Source organism: Onychostoma macrolepis, chromosome 03 (genome assembly GCF_012432095.1).
Source record: "Onychostoma macrolepis isolate SWU-2019 chromosome 03, ASM1243209v1, whole genome shotgun sequence".
NCBI classification, from domain to species: domain Eukaryota; kingdom Metazoa; phylum Chordata; class Actinopteri; order Cypriniformes; family Cyprinidae; genus Onychostoma; species Onychostoma macrolepis.
In genome coordinates this window covers 45135751-45155618 of record NC_081157.1, presented here as the reverse complement: position 1 = coordinate 45155618, position 19868 = coordinate 45135751, and the positions used below count along the sequence as shown (strand labels likewise).

At 35.4% G+C, this 19868-nt stretch overlaps 1 protein-coding gene across 17 annotated transcripts in view; it reads right to left on the bottom strand.

Annotated features, from left to right (window-relative positions):
* Window positions 1–19868, bottom strand: part of rbfox3b (RNA binding fox-1 homolog 3b) — a 307431-nt gene that overhangs the window by 47133 nt on the left and 240430 nt on the right. For all 17 annotated transcript variants that reach the window (XR_009269999.1, XM_058769587.1, XM_058769580.1 and 14 more), the window contains 2 exons: window positions 9358–9600; window positions 1966–2103 (listed from right to left, as the gene is read on the bottom strand). Coding sequence is in view for 16 of the 17 variants with exons in the window: in XM_058769587.1 (XP_058625570.1) it covers window positions 1966–2103; window positions 9358–9600 (381 nt within the window). In the remaining variant the exon portion in view is untranslated. The remainder of the gene's footprint in view (window positions 1–1965; window positions 2104–9357; window positions 9601–19868) is intronic.

The window sequence follows — 19868 nt, the reverse complement described above, 5'->3', positions numbered from 1 at the left end:
TCTTGGAGGGGCACATCTTTAAAAAGTTATAAATTACACATGTTTTATACATATTCAGCTCATCTAAATCAGATATTTGGTGTTTTTTGGTGGTTTGTAAAAAAGTGGACGAGCAGAGGTCATGTGGCTGCATTTGTATGGAGAAGGAACTGAACGGTAGGAGGAAGGTTAACATTTTGAAGGGGCAATAGTGGCCCAAAAGAAGAGCAAGAACACAAGACAAACGTCTGATTTCAGTGCATTATTATGATATAAAGACAGTAAACCAATCCATAACATAACCATCATCTCTATGCTAACACTGATTTTAATTTGGAAAATTGCATCTGCTTAATGAATACATTATTGTAGGGGGGCAGCAGTGGAATCACTCCAAACAGGATGAGATGAAGTTGTTTTTAATTATGAATGCATCATTGTGCGTTGGATGAGTTGGTTAAACGTAAATATTGCAAGAAATCCACTGTCATTCACTGATGTTTGTGACATTGCTGCAGGTGGAAAATTTATAAACAATTTTGCAGTGTGCCATTTTCATGAATCTTTCTTCTAGAGCATGTTTGATTTAGTTTACCCCAAAGTGTTAATTAATACATTAACTAACATGCAGGAACTAACACGTAATTAAGGTGGTGTTATTCATGCGGTAATTCATATGACTCATGTCGTAGTTAAGTTAGTTCTTCATTAGTTCTTGATTAATACATGTCTTAACTCTTCATTAGTTCATAGTCAAGTAATTATTAATTAAGGTATTAGTACATGATAATTCATGTACTGTTATTGTAAAGTGTTACCGTATTTTTTTTCCCTACTATGGAAGTCAATGGTGCCCCAAAACAGCCTGGTTACAAACTTTCTTCAGAATATCTTCCTTTGTGTTCAGCAGAACAAAGACATTCATGCAGGTTTGGAACTACTTGAGGGCGAGTAAATGATGACACAATTTTCATTTTTGGGTGAACTATCCCTTTAACTTCAAAATTGTTCATACCAAAAAAAAAAAAAAAAATCCCTAATCCATCATAATAACGCTTCTTCCAGTGATAAAGTCCATCTACTGTCCCCCTCTCACATCAAAATCCACCCACATATGTGACCCTGGACCACAAAACCAGTCACAAGTAGCACGCTTACAATATATTTGTACCAATAGCCAACAATACATTGTATGGGTCAAAATGATAGATTTTTTTTTTATGGCAAAAATCATTAGGATATTAAGTAAAGATCATGTTCCATGTAGATATTTTGTAAATTTCCTACCGAACATACAGTATATCAAAACAAAATTTTTGATTAGTAATATGAATTGATAAGAACTTAATTTGAACAACTTTAATGGTGATTTTCTCAATATTTTGATGTTTTTTTGCACACTCAGATTCCAGATTTTCAAATAGTTGTATCTCTGCCAAATATTGTCCTATCCTGTCCTATCCATACATCAATGGAAATCTTATTTATTCAGCTTTCAGATATAAATCTATGTAAAAAACTCAATTTCAAAAAATTGACCCTTATGACTGGTTTTGTGGTCCAGAAAGCAATATTATGGATAGAGGATGGAGGTTAAAAACGTGGATAATGGATTTGTTTATAAGAAACACGCAGCATTTCTCTTCACAAGACATTAATTGCTGGACTGGAGTGGTGTGAATTACTTGTGAATTATTGTGATGTATTTATCAGCTGTTTGGGCTCTCATTCTGACGGCACCCATTCACTGCAGTGGATCCATTGACGAGCAACTGATGTAGTGCAACATTTCTCCAAATCTGATTTAAAAAAAAAAAAAAAACTCATCTACATATTGGTTATCCTGAGAGTGAATACATTTTCAGCAATTTTTTTGTGAACTATTCCTTTAAAGAACATGCATCTCCAGGCAATGAAACCAGGAAAGAGGCTGCTGGCTAAAAGCAAACAGAAACGTGTTATAGTGCAAGAAGTACTCAAACTCACCCCAAACATTTGCCGTAAATCCGGGTCACGGAAGCGGAAGGGGATGTTGGAGACGTGTAACCGTTTGGGCTGCTGTTTTTCCGTGGACTCTGAATGCAGCACCTGCTGGGAAACTTCTGTTTGCGTCACGTCTTCCGTCTGTCCGAGCAAAACAAAGACAAAAGAGCCGTCCGTTCATGAGTGCCTCCAGGTTAAACTCACAACGAAAGAAAAGAGAATAAGAAAAAAAGATGAAGGATAGCAAGTTAGCCTACTTATCCGCAGCTATCATTTTTCACTCCAGCGGCACGCGGCTAAACAGACGTTGAGTTATGGTGGCCTACCTGAGGTCATGCATCTACAATATGATTATTAATCTCCACCTGTTACTGTCTGAGGAGCCCAAACACACCAGATATACTGACAAATATCCAGCAAACACACACACACACACACACACACGCTCACGCTCTCGGAGGCCATTGGCTTGTTGTTTCCATCATTATGTTGATGATCCGCCACAAATGAAACTTCAGATGCGTGTGACAGATGTTTTCTCTCTCCGCTAGCTCAGTCGAGCAGAACGACACACACACACCCCCACACACACACTCATTTCCATGTGCTCGCTTACAGCAGCATGTCATCAGAATGTCATCATTGAGGTAAAAAAATTGTTCAGATTCATTCAAACACACACACACACACACACACACGCATATATATGCATGTACACATAATGGCAACAACATCAACAAATCTCCCCAGAGCATCACAGGCTTCATCAAAACATCAACACACAGCACCAACATTATTGCATCAGCTCGTAACGGAGACACACACATATAAACACACTGTGTGTGGCACGCGTGCAAATACATGCAGTCAATTCTGCCAGTAATTTGACAAATCTCACAAAAACATGAAAGTATCCTGTATGATTTATTGCTAGAAATATTGCATGTGCAATTGCTAATGATGCTTCATGATAGAAATGGGCACAAATTTAAGTCATTATTCACTGAAAAACTCATCTGCTGCAGGTCTCAAATGTGATTTGCAGCATTATTATAGTTAAATAAAAGCGTGAAAAACATGAACTGAAATAAAATAAAATAAAAACATAAACTTATTTAATTTAAATAACATTTTCAGCATTTCAAATTTTTGTTTAGTTTAACTTGATGTACTTAAAGCTGCAGTCCATAAGTTTTGCCTCTTTGCCGCCATCTCTGTTTGAAAACCTGCAATTCCTTGCGGAATTATATTCCATGCGTGGGTTGTGCTCCAGCGCGGATGAATCTAATGTTTTGAGGTGAATGTGTGGCTGCACTGCACTGGTGTGGATGTTTACTGTACTTCGCAATCACAGATTTGTCTACGTCTTGGAATATATGACCTAAATAAGAATTTCCACCGCATATTGTCATCTGAACAAGTAAGTAACAAGTCTGACACGTACTGACCAACTGAGGAAAAAAACATTACCATAAATTGCGCTACCAATGGTGATTAAATCTAACGATCGGTTAGCTCATATCACATAAAACTGTGCATATTATTATTATTGGTATACTTTATTCTCAAATTATTGATGTTAACAACATCAGCATTGCGTGACTATGAGTATAGTGTGTATTAGCGTGTAGATTTCAATTTCTGTACAGTCTAATCTCTAATCGTCATACCATTCGAATTTCATATTAAGAAATTCTTTTAACCCAAAAAGAAAATTATGCTCCCTTCGAACTGGTTTTCTTTAAAATACAGATCTTGTGTAATCCCAGGCTGTCTATAATCAGAAGCACATTTAAAACTGGAATATAATTTCATTTCATTCACATGTGTTTCATAAACACATAATCCTTTCTGGATTACAATCCGAGAAAAGGCTATAAACGATCTGCCACCTGCAGGATCCTCAAATGCAATAGCCTAGTAGCCGGGACAACTTCTTTATGTTTACAGACATGACTTAATGACGCAGTGCCATGTTCGAATTTCCCGCGAAAACCTACCCGTACCACTCAAATTAGAAAACATGTTGTGAAACGGGCTAAAGTAAGGCGATAGTTTTGAACATTGGCTGGTCATGTACTTGCTCAAATATTGATTTCGGGTCATTTTTAACCAAAAAAAGTTACGGACTGCAGCTTTAACTAAAATAAAAAACTAAAAAAAAAAACCTATACAAATCTAAAAAAAATTATAAAAATTACAAAAACCACGGAACAAAATGACTAAATTTAAAATGAAATTAAAATGAAAACTAATTAAAACTATTAATAAAAATATAATCTAAGTTGTACTAAAATAACACTGTTCCCTCGTAAAATTCTCACAAATGCATGCATGCCACAAAAAAGAAAAAGAAAAAAAGAAGATATAATCACAAAAACACGTGACAATATGAAACCTTATTTTAATACTATTGCATTGCACTGACAAAAAAAAGCCAATCAACACATTTTCACCCCAAAATCTCATTACTGTAATGCACGTTTGTTTATAGTTCTCAGTGATGATTCTCATTATATTCCCATTGCTGTAATAGTGTCATTTTTAATGTTAATGTCATAAAAAGTACAGTTATATATTATTATTATTATTTTTTATCAGCAACAACAACAACAACAAAAAAAAACTACAAAAGCTGTAATTTAAATAAAAAAAATTTTTCTTCTGCATTACAGAAATGAGAATTGGAGGAAGTTCCTATTTTTCTTATTGTTTCCTTTGATTTTGGGGTGAAATATGAGCTGGACATGTTCCTTACAAGTTTCCTGACATAGTTTCTATACATGTGAAACGCAGGCTGGTGCTGGTGTGGAGTCAGGCGGTGAGTGATTTATGATCACACGTATGTGCATGCAGACACATGCAGTACATAATTCATTACACACACTCAATGTGCTGCTCCGCTGTAGGGAGGAGTGAGATACATCGTTCTCATTTATCTCCCAGCATTAATCACCCCAGCATCATCATCACCATCACCATCATCATCACCACCAGCGTAACGACCGTCGGCTTTATTGTTGCCATTATGATAATCACTGTCCCGGCAGTAACGAGGCTCGTTTGTGCTCTTTTATGGCTCTCGCCTGCGCTCTGACACGCTCTGTTCTCACTGACAGCTGTCTGACTCCATCGCTCTGCCAGTGTGTTTCTGGGGCCGCAGGTGAAGACGGGGCCACCAACCCCGCTCCTCCCCCCACCCGCCCTCACTGCACCCTGGGTAATGGGAGGATGCACGTCCCCCGGGGCCGCGTGGAGACGGGTGGAGGTTAATATCACACAATGACTTAGCTTTATCTCTCTCTATCTTATTCTTTTTTTCTATCTAATAATCTTCTTGTAAGCATAATTCTTACTAAATGGTTAGATTTAAGCTTAAAGGGGTCATCAGATGCAAAATTCACTTTTACATGTTGTTTGAACTGAAATGTGTGTTGGCTGTGTGTACACATCTACCCTATAATGATAAAAATCCACCCAGTGCTTTTTTTAAATCCCAATAAGTCATGAGAACTGTCTCAGATCAAGATATTCACAGATTCTTGTCTGTGTGACGTCACACAGGCCCAGGCCCTTCCCACGATAGTTGATAGTTACCTTAGACCCGCCCTAAGTGAGCTGTCATCAGTCCGCCATCGTGTCACTGCCAGAGCAGATGTAGACAAGAATGGCTCCAAAAGGATTGAGGTGTTTTGTTCTTGGATGTAATAATGAACATATAGCAGTCATCATTTACTCCCGACATCTGAGCCGCTGAAGACGCAGTGGATTACGATTGTTTTAGAAAGGAATCTACCTGATCTACCTAAATGCGTCTATGCGCGAATCATTCATGATCCAGTGAGTATAAGGTTTTTTATGAATCTTTGCAAATCGCCTTTCCTAATAATGTGCTAGTTAGCAAGTTCCACGGCTAAATGTGGCTAAAGTAAATGAGAACGGCTCTTCACCCCATTGAAGAGAGGGGTGGGGTGAGCAGAGCTCATTAGCATTTAAAGGGACAAGCACCGAAACGGGATCGCTATGAATAGAGCTGTTTTTGACAGGGTAAAAAGGGTGTTGTTTTACACTACGTTTGAGAAATTTTAACCAAAGTTTGTCATAGAATTTTCATTAAGTTGTGAAAAATGGGCATCCGATGACCCCTTTAACATGAAAAACTAAACAAATTTGTCAACAGGGCGAGAAAATTGGGAGAACCGGAAACAGTGTGTTGTAAGTATAAATCTCACTAAATGTTGTTCAATTTATGCTCAGCACAAGAAAAACTAAATATTTTTGCTTTGAATCTATAAAATATATTTATTTTTAATAATTTGTTTTTCTTGTTGTAAGTTTAAACCTCACTAAATATAATTAGATTAATGCTTAACACATTAATTTCAATAATGGTGACATTAAACTGAATATGAAAAAAATATATATAATAAAAAATAAAATAAAAGTCCCATTTCGGTTGTGATTTAGAAAATAGCAAAAGAGCAATAAATTATAAAAAATATACATTAAAAAACTAAATGAAAAATATATAAAGTTATTTTGAAGCACTTTTAATAAGCCACACTCTCCATCAACACAATAATCATTTATAATGAGGTTTAAGCACAGGGCCATGAGCGTCTGAGAACCACTATCAGCCACAGAAAGAATATGAGAGAGAAATCCACCCGGCCCAACGAGATTAACTAGTGAGCGTGTCCACCTTTCTGCTACGCTAAATTATTCATGCTACACCATGTACGTGCATAAAGAAAACAGGCCAGGAGGAAAAGAGAAAGCAGAAATCCAAAAGAGCATTACAGCAGTGAAAGACGAGATGATTTTCTGAGCACAACCGCTGAGAAAACAAGACTTTGCTTCTTATTTAAGATGCAATATGCTAAGCAAGGCCTCTAAAACTAATGAAACTGCCAAAAGGAACTGCATAAAGGCCACTGCACTGCATTCGTGTTAACGCTCCCCAATGCACTGAATACACAGAGTTGGTATTTAGACGAATCTTCAGCACAGAAACATCAATTAACGTCCCGACTGCATGAAGCAGGAATGATGCAAACAGACACGGCACTTATTTGGTGTCATTCTGTCTGCGAGCGGGAGCTAGTAATACATGACAGTGATGATGTCATTCCTACCGCAGCCAGGATGACATGTCGTTACAGTGGCGCCAAACGCTCGCTCTCACCTCATTATTTTGGACAGAGGAGCATGTACTCCCAAAACACAGCAGCTCCTCACACACCTGCCCATGCACAGCTTCCTCCACGGCTTCATAATCACTGCATCATCTCAATATTTTAACTGTGACTTATGGGAGATGAACCCTGTCCACTTTTAGATGCTTCAGGACACACAGGTTCATCTGATGAAGTTCAAGTGACACCTCTAGTGTGAACTCAATAAGATCTGCAGCTAGTCTCTCTTAATGAAACTCAAATTCATATTCTTAATGCATGTTTGTGGTCTTATTGATTGAACGATTCATCAGGACATGTTATTTCAAAGGGTAACAACGCTGAAAATACTTCACCTAATTTGGTGCTACGGGTCAAAAATGACCCACCTTTTAAAAATGCCTCTCGTTATGCTTTATTATAAGTCATGGATTCAATCTTTTTGTCGACTTGGTTTTCTTTCGTGTAACAAAGGTCATGCACATCAGTTTTGGAATAAAACAAAAAAAAACAAGAAGCATTATTTGTGGATAATTTTGGCAATGTTCACTTAAAAACTGAGTCTGAATGAAAGAAAACAAGTTGACAACGAGACTGAACCCAGTATTTGGTAACAATCTAGCATAAGAAATTTATAAGCAATTTTTTGTAGGATGATCATTTTCAATCAGGAACACAAAGTATAACAAAGTAGGAAAAATGATCACAAAAACAGTATAAAAATGCTGATTAGTTTGTGCTAATTGATAGTAAACAAGTCCAAAAGTTCAAAAGATTGAATCCAATATTTGGTAAAAATCTAGCATAATGAGACTTTTTTTTTTTTTTTGTAGGATGTTCATTTTTGACCAGGAACACACACAAGTGTAACAAGGTTGGAAAAAATACCAGAAAACAGTAATTTCATACCCAAAAAGTATAATTATTTTGATTTGTAAGCAAAGTCGGTAGGTTTTAAAGTGCCCCTATTATGGATTTTTTTTAAATTACCTTTCATGCAGTGTGTAACACCGCTCTAAGTGAATGAAAATATTTATTGCTAGTTAGTTAGTATTGTTAGTTATAGTCTCTCAAAAGAAAGAGTCAACTCTGAATGACTGAAACGAGTCATTTTTAAAACGAATCCCGAGCCGTTTCATGTTGATGTCAACATGAAACATTAGCATATTGCTAGCCCACTTGTTGGTCTTTTCACATTGGTCTGAATGAAAATGCAGATTCATTCTTTGCCACTAGGTGCTGCTTTTGGAGCTGTAAAAATTGTGGTTTCCCCGGTAACGCTGTCCACAAAGCAGCACTGCGCTCACATACGCTGCTTTATAAGGCATTACAGGATAGATGAAATGAAAATGAGACCAATCGGACCAATCACCGCAGATTAGCGCCATGCAAGGAGGGGTTTGGAAAAAATGAATCATTGAGTGAATCGTTTGGGAGTCATTGAGCAAATAAGGTAAAAATAAATGCATATTATAAGACAATGAAAGTGTTTTTTGACCTTGCATGCATGTCAACCTGTTATTGGGGACTCCCAAAACCTAAATATCAACCTTTCATTACCCATAATAGGGGCACTTTAATTCAAAGTGATACCATTAACTACCGTTTTTGAGAAAAATAATATTCTCTCTGACTAAAAATTACCAAACACAACAAAAACACACTTAATTTTGATATATTTTTCAGAAAGCATTACTTAATATCTTAAGTAATATTTTATCAAAAGGTTTAATTGTTCCATTAAAAAAATAAAACTATTATTTGGCTATTATTACTATATGACTATTATTTTTATATGTCAAATATGTATAGGTTTTACAGGGTTAAAAAAAAAGCTAACTATATTACTTATTAACAATGTTTGAAATGATCAAAATATATATACCCTCCTGAAATGAAATTCCATATCTTGAAATAACATATTCAAGATATGGAATTTCATTTCAGTACAGTATGTGTATATATATATATATATATATATATATATATATATATATATATATATATATAGATCATTATCACTGCAATCAATTGGTACCTAACAAGTAATTTTTCTTCCCAAGTGAATGCATCTTAATCAAAGAATGTTCAGATACTTGTATTGAAAAACAAGCCAAAAATACTGAGAAAGATATTTTGCGGTCTGAGGAGTAGCTTGACTGGAGTTGAACTGCTTTATATGATGTGTTGACGAGTGTCACAGTTAGCGTGTTTGACGCACCGGTGCTGTGTTGCTGCTGCTGCTGATGGCTGGCGTGTTGCTGTCGGCGTTGGCCAGATCGCTGTGGGTCTGTGTTGGCGTGTAGAGCGTCAGGCCGTGATCCGGGACGCGGTTCTGTCCTGCGTAGTCTTGCGTGGGAAGCGCGGTGAACTCGGCGGGGATGCCGTTCTGCGGGGGATGCGCGAACTGCGGGGTGTAAGTCTGGGCCATCGCGTCCGCCGGATTGCTGGCCTCCTGATTACCCTGCAAACACACATGCAAATGAAAGCATACATTAAACCCCTGCATCCTTCACATATGCACTGGCTTACAACTGATTACATGCAATCTGGAGTATGTAACCAGATTCCAAAATGTTGTACTTGTAATTAAATTCTATTACATTTTAAAATGCTCATAATCAGTTTACAGTTACTTTTTAAGGATTACATGATTACAAACTTATAGTGCTGTGCAACGATTAATCACGATTAATCACATCCAAAGTTTTTGTTTATATAATATATGTGTGTGTACTGTATATATTTATTATGCATATATAAAAGACAAACACATACAGTATTTATTTTGAAAATATTTATATAAATAAATATTTATAAATATATATATATATATATATATATATATAATTTATATTATATAGAAATATTTCATATATAAACATAACATTTCCTTAAATATATACATGCACGTGTGTATTTATATATACATAATAAATATACACAGTACACACACATTTATTATGTACACAAAAACTTTTATTTTGGATGTGATTAAATCACGATTAATCATTGCCCAGCATTACACATTTATCAATTTCTCTTTTAAATTTTCCTTTTTAAAAAAATTCTACTGTGTTGCATCGAATACAGTGAGTATTCACAATATTTAATAGCCATATAAATATCATGCAAATTAATTAATTTGCAACCCATGCAGCTGAATTTGCAGACAAAACACCTCTGTCAAATTATACCATGTATGAGTTGAACAATTATGCATGGTGCTAAACACTGCTGATGCATAGCTGAAAGAATTTATATTTATATTTATGATGGATTCCCAGAAATTTTTAATCAGTCAAACCGCTTTGACTTAACATATTTACATTAGTCTCCCTGAGATTTAAAATTAATATTTAACAACACATTTATCTCTGTTTCTATTTTTAACAATAATCCCAATTAAACAAGTTTCGTCAAATGTATCTAAAAGTAATCCAAAAGTAGTACCTAAAATAATTTAAGTAATCTAGATTAAATTACTGACTACAATTTTCATCAGTTTAATTTGTAATCAGTAACAAAATACAGTTTGTAAGTAATCTGCCCAGCACTGGTTGATGTTCAATCCCAGCAATGCAGTGCATGTCTGAGGCGAGTGATGAGGCATTTTATCTGCGCCTCTGATGGGCCGATCGGGGAATTCGGCCGCCCCGCACTTTAAATAGGCCAGGAAAACAACGATCACATCTCACGGATGATTACAGACACGCTTGATCATTCCTAATGAACAGACTCTGTGTTGTAGAAGCCGCTCCGAGGACCAGAGGCCACTGGGACTTTCCACAGCGTGGAAAAAAGGCAAATCAGCCTCCTTACGATGTTTTGACTGAGGGCTTTGATTTTCCTGACAGGTTACTAATGTTAACAGCGCTCAGACGCGTCTTCACATAAACACTTTCTGCTCAGTGCTGTTTGTCAAGCTGCAAGAGTTGTGCTATAGTCAACTCTATAAAGCCTGCTGTATCATATCTGATACATTTCTAAAGCCTTTAAATGATCAACATGATCAAAACTGCATGCCTTCTGTTGTCTGATTGACAGTTTAGACTTTTTAGTAAGTAAAACGCCCCTTTATAGTATAATTGTACAAATGTCCACCTTCAGCTTGTCTTTTTGCTGTGAAATCTGTACTTTTTTTTTTTATCATATATCATACCATATGAACCATAAAAGTCTGATGCAAAAAACACATAAGCAAACTTTTCTCTAATTTTTTGTCTAAAGGTTAAATAAACAGTTCCATTTAAAAAAAATATATATATTTTTCAGATTATTTTTTCTACTATTTTACATCAGGTTTACACGGATAACAACCATTGAGAGGGGTTAAATAATAATAATAACAATAAAAAATAAAAATAAAAAACATTAAGAATGACTGAAATTATATATTTATATATATATATTCACACACAAGCTTTAATTTTAAGATATGGATCATTTCTAAAAGGCATAGTTTCACTGGAAAGTATACTTATGGGTAAAAAATAAGAATATGTATTAAACAGATACAGCGAATGGAATCTCTGAATACAGGAGGAAGATAAATGCACTCGATTTTCCCCGTCATCTCCTCTGGTCGGGCTTATTTCGTGTTTGTCTTGGCTGTTGTTGCTGGAGATCTTTCCTGGAGTCTTAATGAGGCGAGAGCCGTCAGCCGCTGTAAATGAGAGCGAATTACAGCTACACAGAGAGATCGTGAACAAACCACAGGTCCCAATTAAAACTCAGAGCATCTACAGCTGATACAGGGTGAGTGAGATTAGTGCTCAGTCAGTTTACTTTTACTTCAAATCAATCAGTGTTATTTCAGCATCTCTGAGACTATTATAGCTTTTAATCAATATTTTGAATTAGGTTTTATTTTTATATTCTCCACTATTATATTGTGTTTTTGTCATTTTTATACTTTTTATTCATTTTTATGCCAGTTTTGTTTTAAATGAAGTTTAATATTTTACCTTTTTTCAGTTTATTTTATTTCATTTGTTTTAATATTTATTTTATTGCAAGTAACACAAATGTTTTTTTCCTTAGTCTTAGTTTGACTCAAATGAATTTTAGTTTAAACAGTGTAAACATGGAAAATAAGTAGTGAAAACCTACAAATACTAACAAGATGTCTAAATGTGTGCTATTAAAATACTATGAAAGTAATAATCACACACACACACACACACACACAGAAACAAAACAACAAATAAAAAAAAATAAAAAAATGCAATAAATTAAAAAAATCCACAAATATACATGATATAAAAAATTGCTCATACAACTTAAAAAAAAAAAACATCAAGAAGTATTTAGTTGATGATGTACTCTGCAGTATGTAGTATGCTAGTATTCTGCAATGGGACGGTGAAAAAAAAAGCTTTTTCTGTCACAAATCAGACTTTTTCATCTTGCAACTTTGAGTTTTATATCTAAATAGTCAGTTTTTATTTCGGCTAGAAAACAATTGTGAGATTTAAACTCAAAATTGTGAGGAAAAAAGTCAGATTTGTGAGAATAAAAGTCAGAATTGTGAGATATAAACTCAAAATTGTTAGAAAAAAAGGTCATAATTGTAAGGTTAAAAGTTGCAATTACTTTTTTAATTTTGCATTATTTAGCAGAAACAGTCTTCCCTACTATAAGTATTCCAGTCCCAAAAGTAAAGAAACTAAACTTACCTATGTAGCATACTTAACAACTCTGAAAACACACTTTCATGATGCAACACAAAACATGGTACAAAGCAGTGTTGAGTTTCAAAGCAGCGAAACACACACACACACACACGGACAGATTCTTTAAAAGGGCAGCGCTGCGAGTCACACGGGGAGAAGAAGGAGCTTATTAGCAAAACACAAAGCCGCGCTTGCTGCCGTGTGTGATCTCTGCTGCCGCTCTGAAGTGTGTGACAAACAGGGAAGATGAACCAGACGAGAAAAAAGAGGCTGGTAAATCAGAGGAGACGTGGAGAGACCTTCAACCCCCGCGAGTCCAGCGCCGATGCCCTCACATTCCACACAACCAACCCGATCTCCTGAAAGTGTATATAAATACTACGCCAAATAAAAACAAAAACTCGTGGTATTGATACACAAAAATTTACTTTGGCGTGTAAATGCTACACGATGGGTAGGATTAGGGTCATATGTATGCAAAAACTGTGTAGCTTATGCACGGCAACAAATTTCGTATCATATGCACGCGAAAACGGCGTATTATATGCTCGCCAAACACGTGCATATCATATGCATGCCAAAGTCAAGTTTTTGTTTTTATTTGGCGTAATCACACAGACTCACTGCACACCTCTCACACCAGACCAGACCAGACCAGCGCTTCTCTTACGATTAATGACATCACATCATGAGCTGATTAACATATGACCGCCTACATTTACATATTAACAGATAATCAGTATTCAGCAGCTTCAACAGTGTAAATACACACTAGTTATAATAGAAATACAGCACACAACTGCGCAAAAGCTTGGAGTTGGCAAGATTTTTTAATTTTTTCTTTTTTTTTTGAGAAGTTATATTTTTGAGAAAATTATACAAGTGTATATAGTCCAAAATCTGACATTCAATTGATACCTAAGGGGAGAAAAGGTTTCAGGAGTTTGGAAATGTAAAAACAGAAAAAAGTTTTTCTGTATAACTAATACTGCATATCCATGTGCTGTCAAATGGAGGACAAACTAAGTGGCATTTTCAAATGACAATGGCATTGTACATTTTTTATTTTTATTTTAGCCTTTTGTTTTTTTTTGCTAATGTAATGCATTTAAATATATAATACATTTATTATTTAATAATAAAAAATATATGTATAATCGTTTCTATTTTTTCAATTGACTTATTTTAAATTGTAATAATATTTCACAATTTTACTGTTTTTACTGTATTTTTGATCAAATAAATGCAACCTAGCATGTAAAAGTAAATGTCAAGCTTTACAAAAAAGGCCAATCAATATAGATTTATAAATTGAGTTGTCAGCTAAATAAATAAATAAATGGATAAATAAAGGAATGAATAAATAAATAATATATCATATTAAAGGGCTCTGATTTAAATACACATTTAATTACACACACACACAAACACACACTATAGATAGATAGATAGATAGATAGATCGATAGATAGATAGATCTATTTATTTATTCATTAATTCGTTTATTCATTAATTTATTTAGCTGACAACTCATTTTATGTAAGGGATAATCAACGGCTAGCTGTGCATTAAACGATTTGAATGCACGACGTGGAGGCGAAGAAACGCCCGACGCGCACCGATGGTTATTTTCGTTTGTATTACTATTTAACTGTAACTGTATGTTACTATGGTTACCAGTGTTTATAGGAAGCGCATTAATATAGAACGTGATTAAACTGACCTGGAACTACCTGTGCAGTTCAACGAATTTAATCAACACCTGCCAGCCAATCAGAATCGAGTATTCAGACAGACCATGGCATAAAAATCTATATTGACTGGCCTTTTTTGTAAAAGCTTGAAATGTACTTTTACATGCTAGGTTGCATTTATTTGATCAAAAATACAGTAAAAACAGTAAAATTGTGAAATATTATTACAATTTACAATTACAAGTAAATTGACATATATAAACATTTTTAATAAATAGAAAAGAATAGCATTTATTCGGAATAGACAATGCATCTTATATTAAAAAAAATATATATATATTTTTTTTTTGAACGATAGTGTAACTTACAGGTTGTTCTGTGTGAGAAAGGCAGAGACTTGGTTGAAGACAGCTCGTTCGAGTGTTTTAGCAATGAAAGGAAGAAGGGAAACCGGTCTGTAGCTCTCTAAAAGAGATGGGTTAAGGGTGGGGTTATACGAGCCTGTCTAAATGCTGAAGGAAAAACACCAGTGTGAAGGGATGTGTTAACGATGTGAGTGAGTGCAGGTACAACTGCAGGAGAAATGACTTGAAGGAGATGAGATGGAATAAGATCAAGCTGACAAGTAGTAGGATGATTAGAAAGGTGTCTTAAAGGTACAGTAACGCCACCCAGTTTCCTTACAAAGGTGATCATGTAAAACTAAATTACAACTGAACGCTAGGAGGAGAAAGCAAACAGTCGGGTAGCAGGTACCACTTGATCATTTCCACCTGAGAGTCCAGTAAAATAAGGCAGCAGCTCAGGGTTAACCAACAGCACAAGCGCTGGAGGATCCCCCTCATTCACTCCAATTACTGCTCAACAACACAAAAAAGAGCAGCGGAGGGGCGGCAGGCCAATTTACAGCATCTCTGTCCATCGCCTGCCGCTTATTAGTCTTCATTCAGCACGGCTGAAAGCTCCGCTGTGTCATTTTAACACCTCATTTGTGAGAGAATAAATTTGGCAAAACAAACAGCTTGTCTGTCCTCAGACTCAGCGGCTCTGCTGTGAACATCACAGCCCTCGACGTCTCAGCGTCGCTCTGCACCGTTTGACCTCAGGCATTGACGTGAACGCTCACAACCAACAACAACGAGTGAGAGAAACCTGCTGGCCAAAGTTGCTCAGGAGATTTCAATGGAGTTCACAGTTGAGTCTCTTGTGAACTTGATCTCAGATGCTTCTCCTAAATTTATTTTCAAAATAAATAATAATTAGACACAAATAAGTCACTAGTCAAGTCAATGTTTGTGAACAATGACATGAGGACTGATATGTTCATTGACATAAATACTTACTTTTGAGAGATGAACTAAAGATTTTGAATAAGTTACAGGACATCTTTTGCTGGTAACTCATTGTGTGGTGCTGTTTGCACAAATTGTTTTGAGAAATGCACATGCTCTGAAAATATTAAGGATGGTTTTCTGTCGCTATGTGGGCACTCAGTTTTTTCTGTTATTTGGCCAAAGTATCATATTATAAAAGATTCAGCGCTTCGCACAAGCTATTCAGCTGTGACTCGACAACAAATGCTAGACTAAGACACTCTTCTCCGCTCCTCAAATACAAAAAAAAAAAACATTAGCATTTATAAATATAGTGCTTCTTGAGTAAAGAAAACACTGTACTTATTCAATCAACAGTTCTTTATTTACTTTCAGACTGCAAACAAGCTGAGATGCTCTAAACTGCGCGCCGCACTTCATTGACGAGAGAGGTGGGAGTAATAATGAGGTTTGACTGACAGTCTGAGGAGCCAATGGCATTACGAGCTTTAGTGGCGGTGGCGTCACTTTTACTGATCCAGGATCAGTGATCCGTAGCAGTTATATTTCTGATTTGAGATTGAGCTTCAGAATGCTTTGGATAATGTAACGTTAGCTTTTGTTGACGCTATCGCGCTACTTGATCAAAAATAGAGCTTCGCTACTGAAAAGCTATTTGACTCAGAAAGCAGCGACGCTACCACCATGCTACTGAGAAATGTAGTTAAACTAGTAGCGTCACTACTTATATATATATATATATATATATATATATATATATATACTATATATATAAAGAGAGAGTTGTTTTATTAGTTTTCTTCGTTTGTTTAAATGTCTTTATAGTATTTATTCTTTTTTTAATTATTATTTTATGTCAGTCAATGTTTGTTTTATTTCAAATAAATTTTTTAGTTTTAATTTTATCTAATTTTTGTCTGTAGAAGAATGAATTGAAATATAACGGATATTCCAAAAATGTTTTTTTAATAGTTTTAGTTTTAGCTAACAAAAACCACACTGTTTTGCACATGCAAACACTATTCACATGTTCTTCAGAAGATGTCAAATCAGTTGGTTATTGATTATTCTCTATTTTCTGGTTTAAACAGCCGCTTACAGTATCACACAAATAAAGAGAGAAAGCTTTATGTTCTCGCACTCAGATGTGTGTTTGTTTTGGGAGTTTGCAGCACGGCAGTAATGGTCTACAGCAGGCATCCGCGACCCGTTCGTCCTCCGAGACCTGGAGCTGAAAGTGTCTTAATAAAGCACTAAGACAGAAGATCATTTTAAACTCTTATGACACACGGCAAGGCGGCCTGTGACTCTCAGCGGACCACACACACATCCTACGCAAACACACACAGCGCAACCCTCCACCGTCCTGAATGCAGCACATCCTGACTGAGAGAAACCTGCCATGACCTATATGCGCAAGACTTACTCCAATTCAAATCAAAATCACAGTTATTAGGAAATAAACCAAGCCAGAACATAATTTCCTGAAGACCACATGAGAGCATTTGTGTAAAACTCAGCTCATTGGAAAGCTAATACATAAATGAAACATAACTGAGAAAATCATCCGCTGGAACACACTCTCTCATGAACACATGTACGACATAAATATAATGAAATATATCAGCTATAAAGCGATCTCTGCTCAGAAGAGTGTTTGCTCTGGTTCAGACGGAGGATGAAGTGAACTCGTCTTCACTTTCCCTCAGGCGCTCAGCGATGAAGATATGAAGGATATAAAAGCGTTAATGATGCATGATCCTCATCTTGTTAATGGGGCGGTTATTAAGAGTAATTATCTCTGATAGAAGAGAGATCGTTCCTGAGAGCTTGAGAAAATCAGTCCGGATGATCTGCCTGATCCGATGACAGAGTCAAGAACACCAAACATTCACAAGATTCAAACTCTTTATGTCTTAGTTTCTGAAAATTAAGAATATTCCTGAAAATACTTTTAAAAACTGTTTGTTTGTTGTTTTGTTGTTGTTGTTTTTTTCTAAGACAAAACTTAAGAGGAAGGTTCAGTTAGTTAACATTTTAATTTAATTTTAGTTACATTTTTGTCATTTTCTTGTATGTTGTTGTTATTATTATTATTATTAGAAATGTCTATGTAATTCATATTTTTTTGTGTTTTAGTTTTAGTTATTTTAGTATATCAAGTTAGAGAAATGTCTTGCCCACTTACTGAAATACAATAAGTATTGTTTATATTAATTTTATAATAATTTCTTTAAATATTACTTTTTTTCTTTTATTTCAGTTAACATTTGTTTTATTTTAAGTAACATTTATTTTTAAGGTTTTATTTTTAATTTTAGTTCATGAACTAAATGTGCACAGTTGTATTTATTGGTATTTATTAGTATTTATAACTGCATTTATTAGATACAGATTAATAGATACTGCAACAAATTAATTGTTCAATGTTAGTCAATTTTAGTTAACGAGTGTTAAAGGGTTGCTCCACCCCAAAATGAAAATGTTGTCATTAATCACTTACCTCCATGTTGTTCCAAACCCGTAAAAGCTTTGTTCGTCCTCGGAACCCAATTTAAGATATTTTGGACGAAAACCGGGAGGCTTGTGACTGTCCCATTGACTGCCAAGTAAATTACACTCTCAAGGCACAGAAAAGTATTAAAAAAAATCATCAGTAACGCATGGATATGTACTGAATGTTTATTTACGCTTTGATTTGAACGGAAACAGCATATCCATGCGATACTGATGACAGAGAATAGCGTACGCACTTTGCGTCCATCGGATGCTCTCCAAAATGACGCTACGCTGACACAGAGAGGAGACGAATTGTTGAATGTCGTTATTTTTATTTTCTTTGCGTACAAAAAGTATTCTCGTTGTTTCATAAAATTCAGATTGAACCACTGATGGCAGATTGACTATTTTGGCAATGTTTTTTAATACTTTTCTGTGCCTTGACAGTGTAATTTACTATGCAGTCAATGGGACAGTCACAAGCCTCCCGCTTTTCATCCAAAATATCTTAAATTGTGTTCCGAGGACGAATGAAGCTTTTACGGGTTTGGAATGCCATGGAGGTAAGTTATTAATGACAAAATTTTCATTTTGGGGTGGAATAACTCTTTAACTAATGTGACCACATTGTAAGGTGGTTTTTATTTTAGTTAAAATTTTAGTCATTTTGTTTTGTTTTTGTCATTTTTATAAGTTTAATAAGCCAACCTAACTTCTAACCAGTCATAAATCCACAAAGTTAAGATTTCTAATGAATTTACTGAGCTTTTTCAAACATTATTCATAAAATATTTTCATATAATATGGACATAAAAATGGACATATGCTTTATATCATTAAGATTTGCAGTTTAAAGTAGTAGACTATATGATCAGAAAATGTCAAAGCCTGTCATTTTATTCTTAGGGCAAAAGAAGATGTTCTCAAGCAAACCTCTCTATATACTGAAACTTTAGATTGATGTTACATAATAAAGGTGTGAGTGTGTGTGTGTGTGTCACACACACACACACACACACGATATTCAGCACTCATGAGCTCTAATGAGAAAGTTAAGCAGTAAAACAATATGATGCAAACTGACAAAACCTCCCACAGCTGGCCTCATTACTGACCGCTGAGAGACTGAGACACGACACACTTCATCGCCTTCTTCCAATTAATTTTCATCAATTGGACGGAGGCCTGGTTACCACATACACCCCATAACTGACGCCACGGCCACCATGAGTGTGTGTGTGTGTGTGTTTTATGGCTTCCTCAGTTTCATTCAGATCAATTTATCTGCATGTGTGTGAGCTGTTCTGTTATGAAATGAACATCAGAAAATATAAAAATAAAATTGATTATATTCAAGATATATAATACAAGTTATAAAATAAAATAAAAAAGTACACTAGTATATCAATATCTGAGGAAACGTGATTTCACACATTCAGCTCAGGAGGGAGACGTTCACTAAAGATGTGTCAGGAGGCGTTTGATCCACACAGCTCTAATGACGGCCGGCGTGAATCACAATCGACTGAC